This window comes from Chiloscyllium plagiosum, unplaced genomic scaffold (genome assembly GCF_037043375.1).
Source record: "Chiloscyllium plagiosum isolate Xiang-an unplaced genomic scaffold, Cpla_swu_hap1 HiC_scaffold_46, whole genome shotgun sequence".
Lineage (NCBI taxonomy): Eukaryota > Metazoa > Chordata > Chondrichthyes > Orectolobiformes > Hemiscylliidae > Chiloscyllium > Chiloscyllium plagiosum.
The window spans coordinates 16,821,924-16,849,846 of NW_028270184.1; the positions used below are offsets into that span (position 1 = coordinate 16,821,924).

Below are 27,923 nucleotides of genomic sequence, written 5' to 3' on the forward strand. Positions count from 1 at the left end.
TTGGAGCAGGTAAATGGTCTCTGTGAGAGCGAGTGCGCTGGTGTGCAGTGAGATGAGATGATCACCTGAACCCAGTTACACTGAGAACACCTGAGCCATCTATTGGCAGTGTGAACACATTGGTGTAACTTCAGCTCCTCAGGGCTTTTACAACTCTCCTAGAGTTTGAACAGTTGAAATGTCTCCCCTGAGTGTAACTCTTGTTTGTAAATCTATTGATCTCTCTGCCTATAAATTCTGTACCTGTGTGTTTCTCTTCACTTCTTTGATGAAGGAGCAGTGATCCGAAAGCTTGTGATTTCAAAGAAATCTGTTGGACTATAACCTGACATTGTGTAACTTCTGACCTTGCACTAACAAGGGTGAGCCTTCCTGTTAACTCTCTTTACAGGGTGTGAGGATTTACAGAAACTCCCACCTAACACAATGGTAAAGTCACTTGGAAATGTGAAAGGAGGAAATCTTTTATGTTCTGAATGTGGGAAAAGATTTCAAACATCAAGGTAAATGGAGAACATACACAGGCAGGCACCAGTGGTTCCATTGCACTAACAACTGAAAAGAGCTCAAGGCAGTTGCAGTCTGAGAAAACATCACATGATTCACAAAGCAGAGAAATGAACAGATGTTCTCTGTGTGGAGAATTAATCATTGAACCAGGAAAGACTGATGGATACCCACACTGTGGAGAAATTTTGGAAATGTATGGGTTGTGGGAAAGGATTCAAAAACCAGTTTGAATTAGAAACTCATTAATTCAGTCACAATGGGGGAGGCCATTAATTTGTTTTGAGTGCGTGAAGGGATTCACTCAGTCATCACACTAGCTACACCACTGAGTTCACACGGACAAGAGACCTTTTAAATATTTAAACTGCTGGAACTTCCATAAAAGTTCCAGGGAACTATGCTTCATCAACATGTTCACTCAGATGAAAGGCCTTTTGTGTGTGCTCACTGTGGGACAGGGTTCAAGTGATTAGCTGATCTCCCTACATATCAGTGAATTCACACCTGGTGAGAAAGTGCTTTCCTCTCCCAAGCGGGGGAAGGGATATACCACATTATCCTGCCTGCAGATACACCCACAACTTCATTCTACAAAGAAGCTGTTCCCTGTCCTGATTGTGCCCGGGGTTTCACTAATTCACCTGCACTGCTGATATACCAGCCAATTCACACTGGGGAGAGGCCATTCACCTGCTCTGAATGTGGGAAAGGATTAATCAGTCAGCTATCTTGCTCAGACACCAGCAGGTTCACAATGAGGAGAGGCTGTTTACCCACTCGGAGAGTGGAAAAGGATCCACTCAGTCAGCCCCCCACCCTGCTCAGCCACCATCAGGTTCACATTGAGGAGAGGCTGTATACCTGCTCTGAATGTGGAAATTGATAAATCCCATCATCCCACTTGCTCAGACACCAGCAGGTTCACAAAGGACTGGAGTGACTGAAATCATAGTCAGGACAAAACCATTTTCATTTTGGTTCTCTTTCTGCCAATACTAATAAACTTCAGCCTAATTTTAGGGAATAATGTTCTGGCTGAGAAACAACTGCATCAGCTTTGTGTTCTGGCTGAGAAACAGCTGCATCAGCTTTGTGTTCTATACAGTGTGTTAAGTCTTTTTAATATTTCATTAGTTTCTCCCTCTCCTCCAACCACACCTTTAACAACAAAATGCAAGGTCGTGAACATCTTCATCTCTGAGATTGAGACAATCTGATCAGTTGACCCATCTTGGGTACTTGTACCTTTGTGCCATTCAAGTAGGGAAGGAAATAGGAATGTAGTTGTGCTGGGAGCAGGAGAATCAGAGGGGCAGATACTCAAAAGGCAAGCAGGCCCTATTCACTCCAAGAACTGAATGCAACAACTGTTGCTTGTTTTTTTTTCTCCTTTGCTTTTCCTATTGATCCATAAAAGTTAATGGTATCAATTGTCTGAACTGTTTCCAATACATGATGCTCCCACAATGAACAATGACAAGGTCTAATGTTACACTGGGGAATGAGAAGTCCTCCTGGAGACAGGGCTCTGACATAGTCTTGTGCTGAGGATGGGTAGCCTGATTCTTTTACTTGTCATTACTGCAACAATCAAACTGACACATAATGATGTAAAGTGGTAATGTATTTACAAATGTGACCCATACCATCCCAGCACCCTCACAAACTTCCTGTGTCTTTTTTCACTCATGCCATGTACTGTGATGGTATCTTCCTGGCTGGCAGCAATTGAACTGATGTACAGCCTGGTTTTAAGTATGAAGCAGGTGGCTGAAATACGCTGGCAGCATTGGAGTCCTCAGTCACTGGTGAGATCTCACAGAGGCCTGTGGGGCATTTATATTAGGTGGACAGCAGAGAATTGTCTGAGGTAACTCACTAAAGCTCACAGAGAGAAATTAGATTAAATTCCCAGCAGTGTGGAAACAGGCCCTTCAGTCCAACCAGTCCACACTGACTCTCCAAAGAGTAGCCCACCCAGACCCATTTCCCTCTGACTAATGCACCTAACACGATGGGCAATTTAGCATGGCCAAGTCACCTGACCTGCACATCTTTGGACTGTGGGAGGAAACCCACGCAGACAGGGGGAGAATGTGCAAACTCCACACAGTGGTCTGAGACTGGAATTGAACCTGGGACCCTGATGCTGTGAGGCAGCAGTGCTAACCGCTGAGCCACAATGCTACCCAATGAATGCTCTATGAAACTCTCAGAAATGGACACCAGGCAGATTTGGTGTAAAATTGAGCCTGTTGTTTCCTCTTGTGCCTGGGTACATCCAGAACTAGAGGGCACTGGTTTAAAATTAGAGTTGCCCTTTCAGTAACAAGAGGGAGGAGAAGTTTTTATCTGGAACGGTTGAGTGAATTTGGGACTCTGTCTAAGTGGGTGAATATTTTTAAGGCAGAGGTAGTAGCTATTTTTGTTTTGCATTGGGATCAAGGATTATTGGGAGGAGATGGGAATGTGGAATTTGGAGCAGAAGACGATGAGCAATGATCTTATTGATTAGTAGAACAGGCTTGAAGGTCCCAGTGACCTATACCTTCTCCTAATTCATATTTTAGTAGGAAGCTGGGAACCTGGCAGTGAGAAACTCACCTTCTGGCTACTAAGCAACAGCAGTATATACTATCCACTGGATGCAGAACAGCAACTGACTATGGCTCCTTCGACAGAAATTTCCAATCCCATGACCTCAAACATCTAGAAAGATAAAGGCAGCAGACACAGAGGAATACCTCTGCTGCAATGTCTCCTCCAAGTCGCACAGCATTCTGACTTGGAAAAAAATCCTCTTTCCTTCACTATTGCCAGGATAAATATGTAAGGCTCACTGCTTAATTAATCACCTATTTCAGGCTGAAGACCAATTAATACATTTGATTAATTACAAGATGTTGTCTTCAGTTAAATGTTAATCTCAAAATGGTTTCCTTCACCTGGTGAGATTATTTAAGTAAAACCTAAACGTAGCTATTGAGAATATATTGAAGTTATACTGAAATGCATCCTGAAGATCTTTGCCTATCTCCCCCCAACATTGTCCTGGTATCTCTGGTAGTGGCCAGATTATTAAATAAAGTTCACTTCAAAAGTGCATAGTCAAGGATACAAACATCTCTACAACAAACTATCAACTTATTAGTCCCTCCTACACTTTCACTAGAATGTCCACCAGCAACATGATGCTTTATTCTATTGCATCATATCCAAGGTGAATTATTCCAATTGCCATTCAAGTGCTGCGTGCTTTTCCTTAACTTTGTCTCCCAATCTTCATCACTCCTTTTCACACAATTATGCACATACTGGTATAGTTACCGTTGCGAACAATGGAGAACAATGACTGTCCAATGCTGACAATCCCTTTCAAACAGAATTCAAACATTCCCATCCGATTCTGAAACACAATAACATAATGTGTTTGCTTATTGTTTATTTTATTTGGCATTGATGACTTAACAGTACCAAAGTCAATGGTGCCTGGAATTGTTTTTTTATGAATATTAACCCAAAAACATCTTTTAAAAATCTGTAGGCAATTATTCCTTCAAACAAACCTTTTTGAAATCCAGGAGCTACTTGAACTGTTTATTAATTGTTCTTGTTATTTTTTGATTATCCCTTTAAACTTCAGCTCAATTTCCCTTTGAAAGGTTTAATAAGAGACTCACATCAATTTACATTTCAGACCAATTCTGTCCACATTTGGTGGTTTCAAATGATGCCTCTACATCAGAGACAGAACAACTTGCCATTAATTTAGAGGTAACTTTCAAACCTTCTGTTCTCAAGCATTTCGTCTTGAATGAGAGCAAATGGCCTGAATAGTTAAGGCCAAGTCATTGAACAACAAAGTGTTTTTAGTCTTATCAGCACCAGGTTGTGATGTTTGATGTCTGTAGTTTACTTTGTGATTTAATAAAAAAGTTCCACTACTCCAGCTGCAGAATCAGCTCTTGTGCTGCTCTGCAAAGCATTGTACCCTGTTTAAAAACACACATCCACTTGGTTTTGACCAAGAGCCCAATGGGTGAACATGGCCATGAGAATAACCAAAGGTGTAAGAGCAAGAATAATGTTCAAACAGTCAGTAGTAATACGATGGACTGAATGGCCTCCTTCTATACCATAACAATTCTGTCATACAAAAGTGTCAGATCTGAAATAATCTGGAGTAATTATGTGGTATTAATGTTCAGTGGTTCCAACCTCATCTCTGTCTCAGAATGTTGAGAGTTCAAATATCCCATCTGGACTCTTCACTGTAAAATCACAGCTGATATACTGGTGCAGGACTGAGGGAGCACTGCACTATCCTGTCTTTGGGAAGAAATTTTTAGCTGAAGCGCCACATCTGTCCTCACAGGTGGACTTAAAAGATCCCATGAAGTTATTTCAAAGAGGAGAACAGATCTCTCAGTTTTACTGTTTAATATGCATCCCTTAATAATCATTCCTGAAAGAGTGTCTGTCATAGCCATGTTTCTGTTGTCAACTCTGCTCCCCAAACATGCTACCTGACCTTCTGAGTATTTCCAGATTCTTATTTCTGTTTGTAAGAGTTTGTTGCACACAATTTAGCTGCTGTACCTCCAACAACAGTGGCTGCACTTCACAAGGACTTCACAGGTTAGTAACGGCATATCTCTCAGTCTCCTCTAATCGGAGAGAAATCAGGGACACAAACTCTGAATCTTATGTGATTAATAACAGGACAATTAAACAAAGGTCCAATTAAACAGAACATTCAAACCCCAACCATCAGAGTAAACACGGTTCAGTCCTGGGTGTAGTAACAGCAGAATATAATCACATATGACCTCGCTGGTGTCTCAGACGTGTGGATGAATCATTAAATCCTTTACCACACACAGAGCAGGTGAATGGTCTCTCTCCAGAATGAGTTTGCTGGTGTTTCATCAAATCATTGCTGCTTCTAAAGCTCTTCTCACACTCACAACATTTAAATGGTCTCTCATCAGTGTGAACAAGTCCATGTCTGCTGAGATTGGAGGACCGAGTGAATCCCTTCCCACACACAGAGCAGGTAAAAGGTTTCTCCCCAGTGTGAATACGCTGGTGCTCACTCAGTACAGATGACCGAGTGAATCCCTTCCCACACTCGATGCAGGTGTATGGTCTCTCTCTCGTGTGACCACGCTGGTGTATCAGAAGCTGTGCTGATTTAATAAATCCCTTCCCACACACAGAGCAGATGAATGGTCTCTCTCCAGTGTGAACATGCCTGTGATAAGTGAGGTGGGAAGAACAAGTGAATCCCTTCCCACATATGGAGCAGGTGAATGGTTTCTCCCCACTGTGAACACGTCGATGTTTAGTGAGGCTGGATAACTGACTGAAGCTCTTTCCACACTGAGAGCAGATGAATGGTCTCTCCCCAGTATGGGATGGCTTATGCGACCTTAGGCTGGATGATGATGTGAATCCCCTCCCACACACAGAGCAGGTAAAAGGTCTCTCTCCAGTGTGAACTCGACTGTGTGACCTTAGGCTGGATGATGATGTGAATCCTCTCCCACACACAGAGCAGGTAAAAGGTCTCTCTCCAGTGTGAACTCGACTGTGTGACATTAGGATGGATGATGAAGTGAATCCCCTCCCACACACAGAGCAGATGAATGGTCTCTCTCCAGTGTGAACCCGATTGTGTAACATTAGGCTGGAGCGTGAAGTGTATGCCTTCCCACACACTGAGCAGATGAAGCTTCTCTCCCCGTGGTGAAGACGTTTGTGTGACATTAGGCTGGATCCCCAAGTGAATTCCTTCCCACATGTGGAACAGCTGAATGATTTCTCCCCTGTGTGAACAGGTCGATGTTGAATTAGACCTTTTGAACTTTTAAAGCTTTTCCCACAGTCAGAGCATTTAAAAGGTCTCTTGTCACTGTGAACCCACTGGTGTGACACGAGGCTGGATGAGCGAGCAAATCCCTTCCCACACACGGAGCACATGAATGGTCTCTCCCCAGAGTGTCTGCGTCGATGAGCTTCCAGTTGACCTGGATATTTGTATTCCTTCCCACAATCCACACATTTCCACGGTTTTTCCATGGTGCTGATCTCTTGGCATCTCTCCAAATTGGTTGACATGTTGAATCCTTGTTCATAAATGCAATGTGTGCACAGTTTCTCTGCTCTGTGGATATTTTTTCAGATTGGTAACTGGATGATGTTAAATAATTTTTGCAGTTAGTTCACTAGAACATTCACACTTAGGTGTGTTTGCATGTTGGCACTTTACAACCCACACTGATGTTTGAAACCTTTTCCCACAGACATACCAGGTAATCGTGTTCCCAGGGAATTGAATGGCACTGTTAGATCTTGATATTGTGTTCAATTTGACTTCCCATCTTCAATGTCTTTCTTTCTATTGCTCTGTGAAATGATTTACAAACATTATGATTGTCTGTACACAGTAAAATCTCAGAACAAACACATCCAATTTCTGAGAAACATTCTTTCTCTATTGCAATCCCTCCAAATATATGATCCATAATACAAGAGTGAAAACCACTCCTACACACAAAAGGACCATTCCTGATTAAACCAGATTGATGTCCCCAGTGTTGTTGAGACATTGGGTACCCTGAGGTGCCAACTTGTCGTGGGAGGTACATAGCCCACAGGGGGACACCACAAGCTCCCTGTCCTCACACAAGAGAGATGATACCCTTTGCTGCTACTGTGCATCAATGGTAAAGAAAGTGAATGGTGAAGGTGATGGGTAACCAACAGGGCTGTTTTGTCCCACATGGTGTCAAGCTTCTTGAGTGTTGTTAAAGCTGCATCCATTCAGGTAAGTGGAGTGCAATTCATATCACACCTGACTTAGGTTTTGCAAATGGTGGACAGATGTTGGACAGTTACAAAGTGAATTTCTCACTGCAAGATCTCTAGCCTCTCCCCTGTTCTTGCAGCAACTGTATTTATATGGTTAATCTGGTCAATGGTAACCTCCAGGATGCTGATAGTCGAGGATTCAACAATGGTAATGCCACTGAATGTTAAGGAGTGATACTCCAATTCTCTATTGTTGAAGATGGTCATTGCCAGACACAAATGTGACATGCATGTTACTTGCTGCTTATGCTGATCTTGGAAGCTTCATACATGCACTATCTCAGTATCTGAGCCATCACAAATGATGTAATCATCTGTCAACATCGGAAGGGAAAGATATTGATGAAGCAGCTGAAGTTGGTTAGGCCAAGGACTCTACCCTCAGGAACACTACTCTGGCTAAGAGAGTCTGGATTCTTAAGTTAAACCTACTCCAGAGATGTGGTCATAACACATCAGAACAGGTTCGCTAAAAAACCCATTCAGTGAAATCCTGGGATTAATGTGGTCTTCTGTTTGTTGCAAATATAACATGTGGGTGAAGCTATCGCCAAGGAAGCTGCACCTCCTGGGTTCTGAAGAAGATGCACAACAGAATGGAATCGTTAACTCTGTCGTTTTTGTGTCTCTGTCGCACCACAGATGCTGCCAGACCTGCTGACTTCCTCCGGCACTTTCTGGTTTAATCTCAGATTTCCAGCATCTGCAAGATTCATTCTCAGGCCCCGCCCTGGACTGTGACGTTATGCGCTTTGTATCATCGCCAAGATGGCGTCCGTTCACCTCGGACCGTTCCCGGATAAAAGACACGAAACTGCAAAGAACTAACCTGCAGCTTCTCTTACAAGGTGCTCGCCTCTCGCTGCTTGCCTTTATAAACCCTCTCCATCCATTGTCCGTATCAATCATTCCCTCCGGCTCCCCGACCTTGCCATTTCGAAAACAGCGTCTCCGCTATCACTGTCGCTTCCAATGCACGGATCCAGCCGGTAGTGCGCACGCGCCCTCCTTCCTGATGTGTGGAAAGAGGACCTTCAACACCGCACGGGATGCTGGGTATTTAACACGCCATTGAAATCAATTGTCATTGAAGATTGATTCTACTTTTCAATATTTTTCTCTTTCTTTCATTTCAAGCTTCTGCTGTCGAAATATTCTTTGGAAGAACAATATTGGTGGCCGGAAAGACGTCCTGACCTAAGGACACATCCATCAAACTCTCAACCCCACTCTCTACAAGTAGGAGAAAGTGAGGACTTCAGATGCTGGAGAAGTCTGGGTCGAAAAGTGTGTCACTGAAAAGCACAGCAGGTCAGGCAGCATTCGAGGAGCAGGAGAGTCAACATTTCAGGCATAACTCCTTCTTCAGGAATGTGGAGGGGGATGAGAGATAAATAGATGGGGCTAGTGAGAAGATGAGATTAGATTATCTGCAGTGGGAAATAGGCCTTTCAGCCCAACAAGTCCACACCGACCCTTCTAAGAGTAACCTACACGGACCCATTTCATTCTGACTAATGCACCTATCACTATAGGCAATTTAGCATGGCCAATTCACCTAACCTACACTAATTTGGATTGTGAGAGGAAACCGAAGCACCTGGAGAAAACCCATGCAGATGCAGGGAGAATGTGCCACACAGATCCACACAGACAGTCACATGAGGCGGGAATCGAACCCAGATCCCTGGCACTGTGAGGCAGCAGTGCTAGCCACCATGCTACCACAGGTGGATGCAGATGGGGTGTCCTGGTGCTGTGAGGCAGCAGTGCTAGCCACCATAGGTGGATGCAAGTGGGGGGGTAATTGTAGTAGGTCGATGGGGAGGAGAAGCACATAGGTGGGAATAAAGATGGTCACGTATAAAGGATAGGTCAAAAGGGCAGTGCCAAATTGGAGAGTTGGATTTGGGATGAGGTTGGTGGAGGGGAGATTTGCAAACTAGTGAAATAGATATTCATGCTGTGTGGTTGAAGGGTCCCAAGGCGGAAGAGGAGGCATCCTTCCTTCAATTGATGTGTGACTTTGATTTGGCAGTGCAGGTAACCCAGGACTTGCATGTCCTTGGGGGAAGTGGGAGGGGGAGTTGAAGTGGTCAGCCACAGGGCAGTGGGTGTTTGGTGCGAGTGTCCCAGAGATGTTCCTTGAAATGCTCCATGAGTTGGCGTCCACTCTCTACAACATAACCTTGTAATTTAAATACCTCATCCCTCAAATCATGTTGTAACTAATGGTGATGGATTTTGGAGATCCTTTAACAGATACTAAGATCATGAGAAATGTTTGCCTCTTCTGAATTTCTTCCTTGACTGTTACTTATTTCTTTTGTCACCTCCATTTTACAGAGAAGTGGAAGACATGAAATTTCTGAAAATTTTCTTTGATTCCAGTTCTGCTGTCTTCTCAGCTGCAAGATCCAGCAGGAGATTTTACATTTAATCACGATAAGATTTTTCCAAAGGTGAGTATTATTGAGCATTCATCTACAATTCAATGCTGATCTTGGTGTGTGGGGCTGGTGTGAGCTGTTTGAAGTGGATCTGAATTTATGTCCATCTATTGCTCTGTTTTATCCCTGTCCTGCCTGATCACTTCTTTGCCATTGTATAACCTCCTCTACCTTTAATAATTAGTGTTTTTAACCCCATGTGATAGTTTATCATGATTTCTTCTGATCGTATCTAAATGAGAATTCCATCACTACATCCACCCATTTAGGGTGGCATGGTGGCTCAGTGGTTAGCACTGCTGCCTCACAGCACCAGGGACCCGGGTTCGATTCCAGCATGTCTGTGTGGAGTTTGCACATTCTCCCTGTGTCTGTGTGGGTTTTCTCCCACAGTGCAAAGATGTGAAGGTTAGGTGAATTGACCATGTTAAATTGCCCATAGTGCGCAGGGATGTGCAGGTTAGATGCATTGGTCAGGGTTAAATGTGGAGTAATAGAGGATTGGGTCTGGGTAGATTACTTTTCGGAGAGTCGGTGTGGATTTAGAGTCATAGAGATGTACAGCATGGAAACAGACCCTTCGGTTCAACTCATCCATGCTGACCAAATATCCCAACCCAATCTAGACCCACCTGCCAGCACCTGGCCCATATCCCTCCAAACCCTTCCTATTCATATGCCCATCCAAATGCCTCTTAAATGTTGCAATTGTACCTTCACCACTTCCCCTGGCAGCTCATTCCATACACACTCCACCCTCTGCGTGAAAATGTTGCCCCTTAGGTCTCTTTTATATCTTTCCCCTCTCACCCTAAACCTATGCCCTCTAGTTCTGGACTCCCCGACACCAGGGAAAAGACTTTCTCTATTTATCCTATCCATGCCCCTCATAATTTTGTAAACCTCTATAATTTTGTAAACCTCAGCTTCCGACACTCCAGGGAAAAGAGCCCCAGCCTGTTCAGCCTCTCCTTATAGCTCAAATCCTCCAATCCTGGCAACATCCTTGTAAATCTTTTCTGAACCCTTTCAAGTTTCACAACATCTTTCCGATAGGAAGAAGACCAGAATTACATGAAATATTCCACCAGTGGCCTAACCAATGTCCTGTACAGCCGCAACATGACCTCCCAATTCCTTTACTCAATACTCTGACCAATTGTTGGGCTGAAGGGCCTGTTTCCACACTGTAGGGCTTCTAATATTTCTAATATCCAGCAACTATGTGCTGCTGATTTATCTCACTTCCACACACATGGTTTCCCTTTCTTTTGCACAGGCCTCACTCACAAACAGTCCTCTCACTCTCCTATGCTCCTGCTTGCTTCTATTCTTTGCGCTCCCTCTTTCTCCCACCTTGCACACACTTTTCCCTTCCCCGGTCTTACTCTCCAGCCACATTTTCTCTCTCTCACTCTCTCCATTTCTGTCCTCCCTTACAGGCCAGAGTCCTGTGTCAATCCTGACCAGATGGCAGTTACTCTTTCCTGATGGATATTCATAACGGGTTCACTTATTGCATTAGATTAGATTACTTTAGATTACTTTACAGTGTGGAAACAGGCCCTTCGGCCCAACAAGTCCACACCGACCCGCCGAAGCGTAACCCACCCATACCCCTACATTTACCCCTTACCTAACACTACGGGCAATTTAGCATGGCCAATTCACCTGACCTGCACATCTTTGGACTGTGGGAGGAAACCGGAGCACCCGGAGGAAACCCACGCAGACACGGGGAGAACGTGCAAACTCCACACAGTCGCCTGAGGCGGGAATTGAACCCGGGTCTCTGGCGCTGCGAGGCAGCAGTGCTAACCACTGTGCCACCGTGCCGCCATTGATTCAACAATTTTCATTCCCACTTTTTCTGAGAGCCCCATTCCTATAAGTTACCAGTTTCATTGAGATCAATTTCTAATTTTCTGTTTTGTGCATTCTGTCTTCCTTTTTTCTGTTTTAAATCAATTTCACAGGATGTTAGAAGGGGAAGATTTGCAGTTGGGAAATTCAAGCCAAACATCAAATCAGGATATGATGGATTTGCTCAGTTTGTCACAACCTGAATATCAGCAGATATTGAACATGGAAGAAAAAGAATCTATTTATATCTGGGAAAAAGCACATTTGTGTTCCTTGTGTGGACACGGCCTCAAACAATCTTCTGACCTGAAGAACCACAAGTGCACTCACACTGGGAAGAAAAGGTGGCAATGTGGGCATTGTGGCAAAGAATGCAGGTGCCCTTCTGAGCTGGAAATTCATCAACACAGCCACACAGGGGCAAGGCCATTCACCTGCTCGAAGTGTGGTAAAGGATTCATGCAGCCATCCACCCTACTCACACACCAACGAGTTCACACTCAGGAGAGGCCTTTTCAATGCCCAGATTGTGGGAAGTACTATAAAAGTTCCAGCAATCTGATGTCCCATCAACGTGTTCACACTGATGAGAGGCCGTTTAAATGCCCAAACTGCAGGAAGTGTTTTAAAAGTTCTGGCGAACTTATGGCTCATCAACGTGTTCATACTGATGAGAGACCCTTTAAATGTTCAGAGTGTGCAAAATGCTACAAAAGTTCTGGCGAGCTGATACGTCATGAACGTGTTCACAATGATGGGAGACCTTTTAAGTGCCCAGACTGTGCAAAGTGTTATAAATGTTCCGGGGAACTAATGCGTCATCAACGTGTTCACACTAATGAGAGACCTTTTAGCTGTGCAGATTGTGGGAAGTGTTATAAGAGTTCTTGGGAACTGATGTACCACCAACGAGTTCACACTGACGAGAGACCTTTTAAATGTCCAGATTGTGGGACATGCTATAAAAGTTCAGGGGAAATGATGCGTCATCAACGAGTTCACACTGACGAGAGGCCTTTTAACTGCCCAGAGTGTGGGAAATCCTATAAAAGTTCTGGGGGACTTCAGTACCATCAACATGTTCATGCTGACAAAAGATCTTTTCACTGCACAGACTGCGGGAAGTGCTTTAAAACCTCCGGAGAACTAATAGTCCATCAACGTATTCACACTGAGGAGAGACCATTCAGATGCTCTCACTGTGGGGCTAGGTTCAGGTGGTCATCTGACCTCACTGTACATCAAAGAGTTCACACTGGGGAGAGACCATTCTCCTGCATGGAATGTGGGAAGAGATTCATACAGTCATCCCATCTGCTGAGACACCAGCGTGTTCACTCTGAGGAGAGACCATTCAACAGCACTAAGTCTGGAAAGAGATTCACTGAAACATCTGCCCTGCAGGCCCACCAGTGAATTCACACATAGGAGAGGCCTCTTAAAGACCCAGGCTGCAGGTCATGCTGTAAATGGTTGTGTGAACTGATTATGTCATCCACAAGAATCTGAATCTGACTGGGGAAAAGGATGGAAATGTCAATTGGAAGACTGAGAATGAGGTGAATGGAATAAGAGGGAAGAGATAAATCAGCAGAAATTGGACTGAATGACCTGTCTGCTCATTTCATGTTCTAAGTATTTCAGTTTAACCTCCTTTTACAGGATATTTTTGTGTTGTATTTCCAAATCAGAATCAATACATCAAGATCTGACAGAGTGACCCAATTCAACAGGACCTGAACATTACTGGCACCCCCGAATGTGGAAGGTGAAACGCTGTCTGTGAGAGGAGATTTTAAACATCAGTGTGACTACAAAACCACCAAGAGACACACAAGTGTGAGAGTGTTCCAGTGCACTGACTGTCGAAAGAGCATTAACTATGCAGCCTGAAAAATAATTACACCCTCCACAATGGAGAGAGACTGTCCATGTGTTCTGTCTGTGCAGATCAGTTTCAGTCAGACATTGAACCTGGAATGACTTAAGGAGAGCAACACCACGGAGAAACCATGGGAATGTGGGGACGATGGGAAAGGATTCCGTTAATCCTCAAGGTTGGAAACTCATCAAGCAATCACAATGGAGAGAGGCTGTTCGGTGTGTGCGAAGCAATTCACTCAGTCATCGAGCCTGTACATACACCAGCACATTCACACCGGGAAGAGGCCATTCACCAGCTCCATGTGTGGGTAGGGATTTAATGCTTTATCAACCCTTTGGACTCATGAGCAGATTCAGTCTGATGAGAGACCCTTTAAATGTTCTGACTGTGAGAAGAGTTTTAAAAGCGGATAGGATATATTGATACATCAACATAGATGTATCAACACACTGGGGAGAAGACGATTCACCTGCAAAGTGTGTGGGAAAGGATTCATTCAGTCATTCCACCTCCTGACCCACCAACTTATTCATATTGAAGCGAGATATTTTAAATGTTCTGACTGCAAGAAGACCGTTAAACGTAGAAAGGATGTACTGAACTACTAACACATTCTAACTGGGGAGAAACCATAATCTGCTTTGTGTGTGGGAAATCTATTATAAGATTAGATTAGATTCCCTACAGTGTTCAAACAGACCATTTGGCCCAATAAGTGCAAACTGACCCTCCGAAGAGTAACCCATCCAGACCAATTTCCCTACATTTACCCCTGACTAATGCATCTAACACTATGGGCAATTTAGCATCGCACATCTTTGGATTGTGTGAAGAAACCCATGCAGATGCAGGGAGAATGTGAAAACTCCACACAGACAGTTGCCCAAGGCAGGAATTGAACCTGTGTCCCTGGCAGTGTGAGGCAGCAGTGCTAACCGCTGAGCCACCTGCCACACAAGGGAATTCAGATTGGACAGGGATTCACTAATTCATCCTATCTTCTGACACATCATTTTGTTCACACTGATGAGAGATCTTTTGGATGTCTTGACTATGAGAAGAAATTTAAAAGCAGAAAGCATTTTCTTAAACACCATGACACCCACACTGGGAAGAAGCCATTCCTTTGCTTTGTGTCTGGGAAAGGATTCACTCTATTATCCCACCTGCTGAGACACCATCAAGTTCACACTGGGGAAAGGCCATTCTCCTGTGCTGAGTATGAGCAGGAATTTGTTGATTCATCTGATTTTCTGATCCACCAGTGAGTTCGTACTGGGGAGAGACTGCTCCCTATGTGGCAGGAGATTCACTCAGTCTTCCGATTTCACAGAACACCAACTTGTTCACACTGACAGCAGACCTTTTCAATATTGTGACTGTGAAAATAGGTTTAAAAGTAAACAGTATCTGCTGAAACATCAAAAACTTCACTTGAGGTTGGGAGTGTACATCTGGTTTGTGTGCAGGAAAGGATTTGCTCAGTCTCACATCCTCCTGAAACACCAGCAACTTCACCTGCAAGAGCAGCAATTGGATTCTACTGAGAATGCTGCTGTGACCTATAGCTGGGACTGAGCCTTATCTGACTGCCCATTTCCGATGGGGCTCCACAGTTTCTTGGTGGAGGTCAAGGATCTAGATTTCAATGTAGGGGCCATAATGAGGAAGATTTATAAATATGACAGAAGTTGGCCATAAAATGGACAATGAGAAAGAAAGCTGCAGACTGCATGATGTCAATGGACTAGCCAAAAGGGCAGAAACATGGCCAATGGAATTCATTCTGGAGATAGGGAATCTGGGAGGGGAGGGGCTAACAGGGAAAGGGAATGTACAATAATTCGTCGGAAACTGAGAAGTTTAGAGGAAAGTGAGCACATCGAATGATGTCCACAGATACCCGAAGATGGCTGGATGGGTACATAAAGAGGTTAGTGAGGGGTTTAGTTGAACCTAGAATATAAATTGTGCTGGAACTTTAGAAAATATGAGTTAAAGCACAGCTGGAGTACCGAGGGCAGTTCTGTTCATCACATGAGTGAACTAGAAAGTGAACCTATTTAATTATCATAAAACTCAAGACATTTTGATATTTAAGTACAATCAGTGTTCAATTCATCAAATGTCACTGATAAAGATAAAGCTAACCTACAAAATGATTGTAATAGTGAAGACATCTGAATTGTAAGCAACTTAAAATCTGTAGTGTTTCAATAATCATAATAATTAAGAAAAATATTTTGGTTAACTTACTATAAAATGGTGACTTCTGTATAAGGGAAGAAGTTGATTAGTGTGTAGCAAATGAATCTATCTTTATTTTAATCTGAAGTTTGTTTTGATTTAGTTAATAAATAAACATAGTGTAGGGAATCCTAGTCCCATGGACTGCACATTGAGTTCCATATGGGAAAACCAGGATAATTACAGTCACAGAGTCATACAGCACTGAAACAGACCTTTCAGCCCAAACTTACTCAAGTCAAACAGCTTTACTAAACTGAACTAGTTGCATTTGCCTGCGTTTGGCTTATATCTCTCTAACTGAAAATGTGTTGCTGGAAAAGCGCAGCAGGTCAGGCAGCATCCAGGGAACAGGAGAATCGACGTTTCGGGCATAAGCCCTTCTTCAGGAAGCCCTTCTTATGCCCGAAACGTCGATTCTCCTGTTCCCTGGATGCTGCCTGACCTGCTGCGCTTTTCCAGCAACACATTTTCAGCTCTGATCTCCAGCATCTGCAGTCCTCACTTTCTCCTTATATCTCTCTAACCCTTTCCTATCCATGTCTCTGTCTAAATGTCTTTTCAATGTTGTAATTGTGTCTTGGCCTTTACCACTTCCTCTGGCAGCTCATTACATATGTGCACCACCCTCTGTGTGAAAAGGTTGCCCCTCAGGATGTTATTAAAGCTTTCTGTCTCACCTCAAACCTGTGCCCTCTAATTCTGGACTCCTCTACTCTGGGAAAAAGGTCTTGGCTATTCACCTTATCTGTGTCCTTCATAATTTTATAAACCTCTGTAATATCACCCCTCAGTCTCCTATACTGCAGGGGAAAAAAGTCCCAGACAATGCATCCTCTCCTTTTAACTCAAAGCATCCAGTCTTGGTAACATTCTAGTAACTCTTTTTTGCATGCTTTCCAGTTTAATGACATCCTACCTGTACCAGGGTAACCAGAATTGTACGCAGTGCTACAAATGTGGTGTCATCAATGTCTTGTACAGCTGTAACATGACATCTCAACTCCTGTACTCAGTGCTCTGACCAATGAAGGCAAGTGTGCCAAATACCTTCTTCATCACCCTGTCTGCCAGGGACACAATTTTTGGTACTGACAAGAACACTCATTTGACCATAGCTAAAATATGACACTCAGTTCTGGCCCCACATTCCAGGATAGACGTGATCACACCAGGGAGGCTGCATAGGAGATTGATGAGAGTGTTTCCAGAATTGGAGAATTATAGCTCTGATAAAAGGTTGGATAGGTTGAGGTTGTTTTCTGTGGAAGAGAAGCAGAGTGAGGTGAGATTTAATTTAAGTGATAAGATAGGAGTCCAGACAGAGTGGATCGGAATGAGCTATTCATTAATAGCGAGGTTGGTAACTGGAGGTTTTAGATTTAAAATATTTCACAGAAAGAAGGGGGAAGGGAGGAATCATTTCACATAGAGATGGTGGGGAGTTGGAATTCTCTGTCTGATAGAGGCAGAAATCTCATTGGATTAAAATAAAAGGACATGGATACACTTGGAATGCAGAATATACAGCTCTATGTATAAAGATCAGTAAAATGGGATCAGCCTAGACAGTTCTATTTCAGCCACATAACCACAATGGACCAAGTGGCCTCCACCTGTGCCATAACTTTCAGATGACTTTATTCTGACCTTTGGAGTTTTTTTTCTGATGATGTTTCTAACCTCTGAAATTGGACTGGAGTTTAATATTCTGGAGAAATGTCAAATAAATCAGGTTTGCTTCAAACATGTCAGTGTAGATTGTTTGAATCCTGAGTGTTTCTATTCATCTGGAGATCAGAAACAACAGTCTCAGGGGAGGATATGACAGCAACAGAACTTAAGCGTGGATATTTCCTTCCGAGTCACACTGAGAAGCACAAATAGCACTTTGATCTTTCTCGTCTCCTCGTCACTGACAGCAAAGCCCCAGTATGGGTTTATTCTGCTGTGAAGAAGGAATGTGTCCTAGCTACTGTCTCCTATGGCTCAGAGCTCCTAGTTATAGAACAGAATCTCTAGAGTCAGAGGAAGAACAACAGTGAATGCTGGAAATGTGCTTCAAGTCAGAGATGAGTAGAAAACCGATGTGTTCCTGACTGGAAGTGAATCTACAGGTTTAAGTTTCTACTACATTGATAAAGATGAAACTGTTCGGCAATCCAAGATGAGCTAGAAATTATACTTTACCAAGAGTGTGACCATGGAAGATGTTGACAAAATATTAAGTTTCATTTTTAAATACCCACACATTGATTGGTCAAGAGGGGTTCTAGCAGCACCAAGATTGGTGTTGGCAAGTGTTCATTGCTAGAGTCTTATCTGAAACTGTTATCATGAATTTAGCATTTTATAATGATGGAATACCAATATCCATTTTGTTCTTTTCAGTTTTCCAGGATTGATTTTGTTTTTCTTTTTACTTAAATTTCTGCAGGTGGCACAGTGGTTCAGTGGTTAGCACTGCTGCCTCACAGCACAAGGGACCCAGATTCGATTCCAGCACTGTGTGACTGTCTGTGAGGAGATTGCACATTCTCCTTGTGAATGCATGGGTTTCCTGCCACAGTCCAAAGATGTGCAATCTAGGTGAATTGACCATGCTAAATTGTCCGTAGTATTTGGGATGTATTGAGTAGTTGCATTAGTCAGGGGAAATATCGATTATTAAGGCAGGAGAATGGGTCTGGGTGGGTTACTCTTCAGAGGGTCAGTGTGGACATGTTGGGCCAAATGGCCTGCTTCTGTTACATAATTTTCTTGTTCTAACACTGAATTCCATGGATTTTTAACTATTTGTTGAAGACAGTTCCCATCGAGTACAGAGGATTTGGCTGGCCCTCAGTATTTTGATTCCTTCCCTCAGACACTGCCAGGCCTGCAGAATTTCTCCAGCAATTTCTGTTTTTGTTTCAAATCTCCAGCAACTATAGTTCTTTTTTTTCCTTCGGCAGTAAAATGGACTAAATTTAGTAACATCTGCAGTAGATTCCACTGAACATAGATCAGTCTTGGCTGTGATTAACGGAAAAGAAGTCTCTGTAGTCATTTGGACATTTAAAAGATCTCTTGTCTATGTGAACTCAGTGGTGTGTCAACTGGGGCCGTGACTTTTGAGAATTGAAATTTACGATATTCTTTCAGGGTAGGTGTGATAGGACATCCCCCATGGCTGTTGAGTCTAGAACTAAGGGATCTCAACTCAGAATGAAGGATAGGCCACTGAAGACTGAGTGAGGAGGGATTTTTCATTCAGAATCTTTAAAATTCTTCAACAATTGAGGATGTTCAATACAGGAAGCAATAGATTCCCGAGGTGGATGACAGAATGGGAATAATGCAAAAAAGAAATGACTGGCCAAGATCCAACTGAATGGCAGAGCAAGTTCAGGGGCAGAATGGTCCCTCCTATTCCAAGTTCTAGGGCTTTCACCATCTCCTCCATCTTCAAGTCCAACAAGTGAGGAACTGATGGACTGTCATCAGGAGTGAGAGCATCTGATGAGTAACCTCTGCGTGTCTTTCCCTTCCCTGAGCTCACCCAGCCAAACTGTGTCAAATTCTTCTTTGAAATCTCAACCCATGTATTTCTCTAATTTCTAGATCTCCCATCAGGACTTGTTCATTTGACCCACTTCTGAGTCCCTCGATCCTATTCCTACTAAACAACTGACCATCCAACTCTCCCATGGTCACTAAAATTGTGAACAGTTCTCTCTCTGTCTCTTTCTCTCTCTCTCACTGTTTTTGTTTTGTCCCTTTCACCTTTCAATCCCTGATCATCACCCATCCTGAGAAAAAAAAACTCTTGACCTCACCACCATTGCAATCTACCACCTCCTCTTTAATCTCCATTTCTTCTCCAAAATTCTTGAACATGGTGTGCTACAAGGACCTGTCCCAGGCGTCTCCTATTTCTCATCTACTGGGAAACAATGCCCAGAAGCACTGTGGTGTTTTACGCAGGCACACTGACAATACTCTGCTCCATCTCACCACCATCTTTTTCTATTCCTCCAATTGCAGATTGTTCTTTCCACATCCAGTACCAGATCTGCAGGACTTTCCTCCAAGTAAAAATCAGGAAGAGACAATCCATTGTCTGAAATCAGTGATGCAAGTTCTGTTTCTTTACGACCAAATCCATCCCTTTCACTGGGAACTATCTGAGGCCGAACCATACTGTTCACTTAATCCCTCACATGTTTAATCTGAAAATGAGTAACTGATCACAGACCATGGAGAGACTGGAGAAGCTGAGATTATTTGTCTTTGAGCACAGAAGGTTAAAGAGGGAATTCATTGAAGGGTGGTAAATTTTTAAGCTGGTTTCATCTGCATGGGGAGAAACTGTTCCAACTTCAGGATGGTTGGTAACCACAGAACCTAACTTCAAAGTATGTAGCAAAAAGTCAAAGGGGGCAAATGAGGAGAGATTATTTTAATTCAGTTCTGATGATCTGAACGATGTTATCAGATTGTCTGTTGGAAGCAGATTGAACAGTAACTTTCAAAAGTGATTTGGAATATTCCTTCATAAGGCAGAAGAAGCAAGGGAGAGGGGCTCAATTGTCAGCATTTTCACAGACAGTTCCAGCACAATGAGCCGAATGACCACCTTCTGTACTCTGAAGATTCTATTGTATGACTTTGTACTGGATCAGGATTTAATTATTTACACAGTCACTGTAGTCATAGACATTTAAAAGATCTCTTGTCTGTGTGAACTAGATGAATGTTTTTCCACATTCAGAACAAGCAAATGGCTTCTCCCAGTGTGACTGCAGTGATGTGGTACCAACTTAGATGGGCATTTGCACCCTCTCCCAGTCCTCACAGTTTTCTCCATGGCATTTCATGGCGGCTTATTAGTTGAAGCCTGCTCCATAGAGTCTGCACATGTACAGATTTTCCCTGGTGTCGTGTCTTTCAAACGTTTTAACGAATTAAAACTCTTTCCCCAACCAGAGCACTGTCACAATCCCGTTTGTATCTTGGTGTTTTTACAGTAACACTGATATTTGAAATCATTGCCCACATTCACAGCAGAGAAAGCTTTCTCCTTTCACATTTTTAGATACATGTTATCCTGGTCCTGAATGTAAACACCATGTGGTTTGGTTAGAGTTTTATTTCTGCAAAGAGAGTTTGCAGGAAGCCCCAGCCCTTTCCGCCGGCGTAACTACTAGTGCTTGCAGCCAACATGCTGTGTTTTCGAAACCCTGGACCCACCCTCAGGCTCTCCCACTTCCTCAAGCGCCACCACCGCTTCTACATCGGTACTGCAGTTGCTCACCCTGCGGCGTCCGGGTGATTGGCGGCGGCTCTGGGCCAATAGGAATCCGGAGGCGGGGCAGGAAGACCAATCGTCCGGCGGGTCCTCCAACTAATGAAAGTGAACGATGGGCGGAGCTGCAGGACCGGTCACAGTGAGAGACTTGGAGCAGCTTTGTCCAGTGGCTGCGGTCGGCGACAGAAAAGGGGAGGAGTGGAGACTGTGTGTTGGAGTGCGATCGGGAGAGAAAGAGCGGAGAGGCTTTATAAACACCTCGTGTGGGCTGCAAGCCCCGGATAAGACTATCCAAGCCCCGCGTTCGGAAATCCGACTCAAGGAGGCCCAGCCTTATGGCCGCCATCTCAGTGAGGGCACTGGGAGCGCGCGGGTTTCTAGGGGCGCCATCTTTATAGGGTCAATGTGCTGCAGAGCGCGTGCGAGGCCATCTTTCGGACAGTGCTGTGATGTCACTGGGGGGATGGCTCAGTGAGGGGAGTGGTGGAGGGGGTGTGCAGGAGTAAAGGGGAGACCGGAAGCAGGAGGGGAGGGGAGGGGAAGCTGGAGGGATGGGGAGACCGGAAGCAGGAGGGGAGGGGCAGCGGGAGAGGGGGTGATAGTCAGCAGGAGGGGGAGGGGCAGCCGCAAAGGGCGGGTGATAGACTGCAGAAGGGTGGAGAGACAGACAGGGGGAGGGTGGTCTCAATTACAAGGGAAGAGGAAGGGTCTGAGTTACATAGAGGGTGTGGTCTCAATTACAGGAGGGGGTGGAGGATCTCAATTCTGGGGAGAGGGGGCGGTAACGTGGGGGATGTGGGAGCTGTTAGGGGATTGGTAAGTCTACAGGTAACCGTGTAATAGATGAGAGTTTCAGAAGCAGGTGAGCTGAGACTGCGAGGGAATCGGATGATGTTATGAGTGGAAATAGGTGATTTTAATGATGATATGGACATATGACTGGTATCTCAGTTTGGGGAATGAAATATGACACTAAGTTGTTTCAATGTCAGACAGTTTCCAGTGACAGATGAAGTTCGCAATTGGGGAATAGACTTCGTAATGGGGCCTGTAAGGAATGACTATCATCCTCCTCCTATTTCAGTGACAGAGTTCTGCTTTACTCCAGTACTGGATGTCAAACAGGTCAGGACAGTGCGAGTTGGATGGTAACTTGGTGCTGATGGTTTTCACAGAGACTCACAGCGCCAGAGACCTGGGTTCAATTTCCACCTCAGGCAACTGTCTGTGTAGAGTTTGCACATTCTCCCCGTGTTAGCGTGGGTTTCCTCCGGGTGCTCCGGTTTCCTCCTACAGTCCAAAAATGTGCAGGTTAGGTGAATTGGCCATGCTAAATTGCCCCTAGTGTTCGACAAAAGGGTAAATGTAGGGGAATGGGTCTGGGTGGGTTGCTCTTCAGAGGATTGGTGTGGACTTGTTGGGCTAAAGGGCCTGTTTCCACACTAAGTAATCTAATCTAAAAAAACTGTTATCACGGTCATAGAGATATATAGCATGGAACAGACTCTTCGGTCCAGCTGATCCATGCTGACCAAATAGCCTAAATTAATCTAGTCCCATATACCAGCATTTGGCCCATATCCCTCTAAACCCTTCTTAGTCATATACCCATCCAGATGCCTTTTAAATGTCGTAATCGTACCAGCCTCCACAACTTCCTCAGACAGCTCATTAGTACCCTCTGCATGAAAAAGTTGCCGCTAAAGTCCCCATTGCGCTGCTGATGATTGAGGATTTAGAAGATCCTCTTGAAGTTCTGGTCAAGTTTGAGATAAACAAAGCTCGCTTCTTTGTCCCCAGCATCTCCTACTTCCTTACCTATCTGTCTCTCTTTCTCTCCATGCAACTGTGTCATTCTCTTTTCTCTCTCAGTCTGCTCCATAGAGGCCATACAAGGTTTGCGTAAAGATTTGTAGCTCAGGTGCCATAGTTGTGGGTACGTTCACCAAGCTGGGAAATTGATTTGTGGACATGTCAGCCCATGTCTAGGTGACATCTTTAGTGCTTTGGAGCCTCCTGTGAGACCTCCAACAGGCCATACAGTCCAGTGTAGGGCCAGACATGGAGCAGGTTCCCTTCCCTGATTGACATTAGCTTTAGTCACCGTAGAGTTTCTGTGGTAATCTAGCAGCTTTCATGGTCATTGTTCTTGAACGCCATCTCCACAAATCACCAGATTCTGTCAACATAATTTCACAACGTGCCTTTAAGGTTTTGTGGCTTCTCTCTCGTTCACTTTTCCATTTTCGGTCAGTTTTACAGGGTGTGATAAGAGGAGGATTTGCAGGCAGGAAACAGAAATGAAACATCACATAATGACCTGACGGAGTCACCCAATTTATCACAACCAGAATACCAACAGATTTTAACCATGGAAGAGGAAAGCACGATTCATAGTGGGGAGAACAGGTACACATGTTCTGTGTGCAGAAAAGGCTTCAACCAATCAACTGACCTCAAGAACCACAAATGCAGTCACTCTGGGGATAAACCTTGGAAATGTGAGAACTGTGAGAAAGGATTTAAACACCACTCTGCGCTGAAAATTCACCAACGTGTTCACACTGGTGAAAGGCCATTCACCTGCGCCCTGTGTGGGAAGGGATTCACTCAGTTCTCCACACTGATTACACACCAGCGGGTTCACACTGAGGATAGACCTTTCAAGTGTCCATATTGTGGGAAGTGCTTTAAAAGCTCTGGTGATCTGATGTCCCATCAACGTGTTCACACTGAGGAGAGACGGTTCAGATGCTCTGACTGTGGCGCTGGCTTCAAGTGGTCATCCCAGCTCACTGTTCACCAACGCATTCACACTGGGGAGAGACCATTTACCTGCTCTGAATGTGGAATTGGATTTACTCAATCATCCCACCTCAAGGCACACCAACAGGTTCACACTGAGGACAGACCTTTTAAATGTTCAAACTGCAGGAAGTGCTATAAAAGTTCCAGTCGTCTGCAGTCACATCAACGTGTTCACACTGAGGAGAGACCCTTTAAATGTTCAGACTGCGGTAAGTGCTTTAAAAGTTCCGGGGAACTGATGCTTCATCAACGTATTCACACTGAGGAGAGACCGTTCCGCTGCTCTCACTGTGGGACTGGGTTTAGGAGATCGTCACAACTCACTATACACCAGCGGCTTCACACTGGGGAGAGGCCATTTATCTGCTCGGAATGTGGGCAGGGATTCATTCAGTTCTCCACCCTGTTGACACACCAGCGAGTTCACACTGGAGAGTGGCCATTCACCTGCACTGAGTGTGGGAAAGGGTTCATTGAGTCATCCCACCTCAAGGCACACCAACGAGTTCACACTGAGGACAGACCTTTCAAATGTCCAGATTGTGGGAAGGGTTACAAAAGCTCTGGAGAGCTTAAGTTACACCAACGTGTTCACACTGATGAGAGACCGTTCAGCTGTTCTCACTGTGGAACTAGGTTCAGATGGTCATCTCAACTCAGTGTACATCAGCGCACTCACACTGGAGAGAGACCATTCACCTGCTCTGAGTGTGGGAAGGGATTCACTCAGAAAATCCACCTGTTGACACACCAGCGGGTTCACACTGGGGAGGCACCTTTTAAATGTACAGACTGTGGGAAGGGCTTTAAAAGTTCTGGGGATCTGATGCGTCATCAACGGGTTCACTCTGATGACAGGCCTTTTAAATGCCCAGAGTGTGGGAAGTGCTTTAAAAGCTCTGGGGAACTGATGTCCCATCAACATATTCATACCGATGAGAGACCATTCAGGTGTACTCACTGTGGGACTGGGTTCAGGCGATCAACTCAACTCACTGTACATCAGCGAGTTCACACTGGAGAGAGACCTTTCATCTGCACTGAATGTGGGAAAGGCTTCACTCAGAAATCCCATCTCATGGCACACCTGCAGAGACGTATCCACAAGTGATTTCAGGAGGTGTGTTTTTCTGTTACTCACACTAAGGTCACAAGGATGTTCACTGGTGACTTTTACAATCCTAGCGTTTAGATCAGAGTGGTGCTGGAAAAGCGTAGCAGGTCAGACAGCATCCGAGGAGCAGGAAAATCTACGTTTCGGGCAAAAGCCCTTCATCAGGAAAGTCCTCACTTTTGCCTACTTTTACAATCCCAGTCTAACTTTATATGACAATGGTATGGGTAAAAGTAAATATATGGACTTTCTGTTACACACACAGCTGTTTATATTTAATATTGTACTTACTATAACACTACCTTTTGAATATAAATCAGAAAAATAGGTGTGCATGTAATATGAGTAATACAGTAGTAATGGGCGACTTCTATTTCCATATAGATTGGGTGAAGCTAATCAGCATCAATGTTGGGGAGGATGAATTTCTGTGGTGTGGATAAGATTTATTTATGAAGCAGAATTTTTAATGACCAAATATGAATCAGACTGTTTTGTATTTCATATTATGTAAACAGAATGTGTGATTAACAGTTTTGCTGTTCAGATGCATTTGGGAAATAGTCACCATAATATTGTCAAATTTTTCATCAAGTTTGAAAGAAGTATAGCTAAATTGCTGTTTATGGTAAGATCTTTGAAAATTGTTATATATGTACAGAGCTTTTTTTTCTTTTAGTAATAAACTTGTCTTGTCTTGTCTTGTTGAAAGAACATTGGCAGCCTCATCTGAAAGTTTCTGACTACCATCCTAACTAAACTGCAAAACGTAAAACTTACAATCTTACCTCAGAGATCCAATTTATGCAGTATTACCATCAACTGGGACCGTAACATTTGGGAATTAAAATTTACGATATTCTTTCAGGATAGATGTAGATAGGACATCTCACATGGCTGTTGAGTCTAGAACCAAGGGATCTCAACTCAGAATAAAGGATAGGCCACTGAAGACTAGAGTGATTAGGGATTTTTCATTCAGAACCTTTGAAATTCTACAACGATTGAGGATGTTCAAAACAGGAAACAATAGATTCCTCAGGTGGATGACAGAATGGGAATAATGCAGAAAAGAAATGACCAGCCAAGATCCAACTGAATGGCAGAGCACATTCAGGGGCAGAATGGTCCCTGTTGTTCCAAGTTCTAGGGCTTTCACCATCTCCTCCATCTTCAGGTCCAACAAGTGAGGAACTAATGAACTGTCATTAGGAGTGAGAGCATCTGATGAGTTACCGCTGCGTGTCTTTCCCTTCCCTGAGCTCACCCTGCCAAACTGCCTCGAAAATTCTTCTTTGAACTCTCAACCGGTGTCTTTCTCTAACTTCTCTATCTCCCATCATGACTTGTCCATTTGACCCACTTTTGAGTCCCTTGATCCTATTCCTACTAAACATCTGACCATCCAACTCTCCCATGGTCACTGAAATTGTGAATAGTTTTCTCTCTTTCAATCCATGATCATCGCCCATTCTGAGAAAAAATAACTCTTGACCTCACCACCATTGCAACCTACCACCTCCTCTCTCATCTCCATTTCCTCTCCAAAAGTCTTGAACGTGGTGTGCTACAAGGATCTGTCCCAGGTGTCTCCTATTTCTCATCTACTGGGAAACATTGCCCAGAAGCACTTTGTTGTTTTACGCAGGCACACTGACAACACTCTGCTCCATCTCACCACCATCTTTTTCTATTCCTCTAATTGCAGATTGTTCTTCCCACATCCAATACCAGATCTGCAGGACTTTCCTCCAAGTAAAAATCAGGAAAAGACAATCCATCGTCCAAAATCAGTAATAAAGTTCTGTTTCCTAACAATCAAATCCATCCCTTTCACTGGGAACTATCTGAGGCTGAACTACACTGTTCACTTTCTCCCTCACATGTTTAATCTGAAAATGAGTGTCTGATCACAGACCATGGAGAGACTGGAGAAGCTGAGATTATTTGTCTTTGAGCACAGAAGGTTAAAGAGGGAATTCATTGAAGGGTGGTAAGTTTTTAAGCTGGTTTCATCTACACGGGGAGAAACTAATCCAACTTCAAGAAACAGGATTCTATTACATAAAGGTCATTCACCAATTGGATCAATAATCCTGATTGTATCAAGTGAATAATCTGGATGTTATTACATTAATAATCTGTCACTACCCCCCTTTCCCCCCCACCACACACACACACACAGAAGCCTCCCCCTATACCACTGATGAGCAATTCTCAGATCTCCCAAAAGTTAACTGTTGATTACACAGATCCTGAGGAATTCAAACATGTCACACTGGGAAAAGATTTAGGAAGCTGTAATTTACTGCAGCCCCTTGACTTTAATTACATGGATCTGTCCATATCTCATGATTCACTGCCACATCTCCCTGTTTTATCTCCCTTGGTTATAGTTACCAGACATTGTTTTGAATTCTTGATTTTGGTGTTGGCTTCTGTTTCACTTCATTCTTTATCGTGAAACTGTTGGTGTGGTGCCCTGTAGTTGTCGCAATCTTCTCCGTAACCTCAGTATCTGTAAATTGTCATGATGTTTGCATTGTGCCTCTCCTGTGGAAATTACCTGATTTCCCATCAGAAATAAGGCCATGATGGTGCAGATAAGACTTTGTGTTTGAACATTTCAGCTAGCATTCCATTCTTGCTGGGGTCCTTTCAGTTTAGTAAATGATCAATGGTCTTTTCAATCTTAAATGATGAGCATTCCTTGTCCAACTAAACGTGACGGGAAGGTGTGGGAGAGTATCAGACAGAGATGTCAGAGAGAGGGAGGATCAGCATGGACCTGTTTCTTTGGGTCTGTCTCATGGGAGTACACCTCAGTCTTAGTCAACTGTTATGAACCAAGCCAGACCTCCTCAAAACATTTCAAGAAAGTAG

General features: G+C 43.8%; 4 protein-coding genes across 6 annotated transcripts; 3 read left to right on the forward strand and 1 right to left on the reverse strand.

The window, feature by feature from the left end:
- Window positions 1-3,922: 3,922 nt before the first annotated feature.
- On the reverse strand, window positions 3,923-8,453 carry LOC122543949 (uncharacterized). The gene is made up of 2 exons (XM_043682910.2): window positions 8,213-8,453; window positions 3,923-6,918 (listed from the first exon to the last, which is right to left on the reverse strand). Exon 2 carries the CDS (start codon window positions 6,628-6,630, stop codon window positions 5,329-5,331), a length of 1,302 nt encoding a protein of 433 aa, XP_043538845.1. The 5' UTR covers window positions 6,631-6,918; window positions 8,213-8,453; the 3' UTR covers window positions 3,923-5,328.
- On the forward strand, window positions 8,161-13,997 carry LOC122543950 (uncharacterized). Its single transcript, XM_043682911.2, has 4 exons — window positions 8,161-8,231; window positions 8,521-8,694; window positions 9,730-9,845; window positions 11,810-13,997. The coding sequence occupies exon 4, from the start codon at window positions 11,811-11,813 to the stop codon at window positions 13,110-13,112; it is 1,302 nt and encodes a 433-aa protein (XP_043538846.2). The 5' UTR covers window positions 8,161-8,231; window positions 8,521-8,694; window positions 9,730-9,845; window position 11,810; the 3' UTR covers window positions 13,113-13,997.
- A 537-nt stretch (window positions 13,998-14,534) lies between these two features.
- Window positions 14,535-15,159, forward strand: LOC148136246 (uncharacterized; the record flags this gene model as incomplete). Its single annotated transcript, XM_087983581.1, is given in 2 exon segments — window positions 14,535-14,866; window positions 14,868-15,159. Coding segments are annotated over 2 exon segments (624 nt in total), but the record flags the coding sequence as incomplete, so codon positions are not given.
- Window positions 15,160-21,238: 6,079 nt separating this feature from the next.
- Window positions 21,239-26,002, forward strand: LOC122543948 (uncharacterized). Of its 3 annotated transcripts, none has more exons than XM_043682908.2 (2): window positions 21,239-21,468; window positions 23,373-26,002. In XM_043682908.2, exon 2 carries the CDS (start codon window positions 23,490-23,492, stop codon window positions 25,035-25,037), a length of 1,548 nt encoding a protein of 515 aa, XP_043538843.1. In that variant the 5' UTR covers window positions 21,239-21,468; window positions 23,373-23,489; the 3' UTR covers window positions 25,038-26,002. The 3 variants fall into 3 exon arrangements, with proteins under 3 accessions (XP_043538843.1, XP_043538841.1, XP_043538842.1); XM_043682906.2 differs by lacking the exon at window positions 21,239-21,468 and adding an exon at window positions 21,929-22,243; XM_043682907.2 differs by lacking the exon at window positions 21,239-21,468 and adding an exon at window positions 21,929-22,168.
- The last annotated feature ends 1,921 nt before the right edge of the window (window positions 26,003-27,923 follow it).

What these genes read in the sequence shown, in the direction of transcription:
- LOC122543949 (XM_043682910.2), bottom strand. Translation starts at nt 6,630, where the DNA reads ATGTCAACCAATTTGGAGAGATGCCAAGAGATCAGCACCATGGAAAAA.
- LOC122543950 (XM_043682911.2), top strand. Translation starts at nt 11,811, where the DNA reads ATGTTAGAAGGGGAAGATTTGCAGTTGGGAAATTCAAGCCAAACATCA.
- LOC122543948 (XM_043682908.2), top strand. Translation starts at nt 23,490, where the DNA reads ATGGAAGAGGAAAGCACGATTCATAGTGGGGAGAACAGGTACACATGT.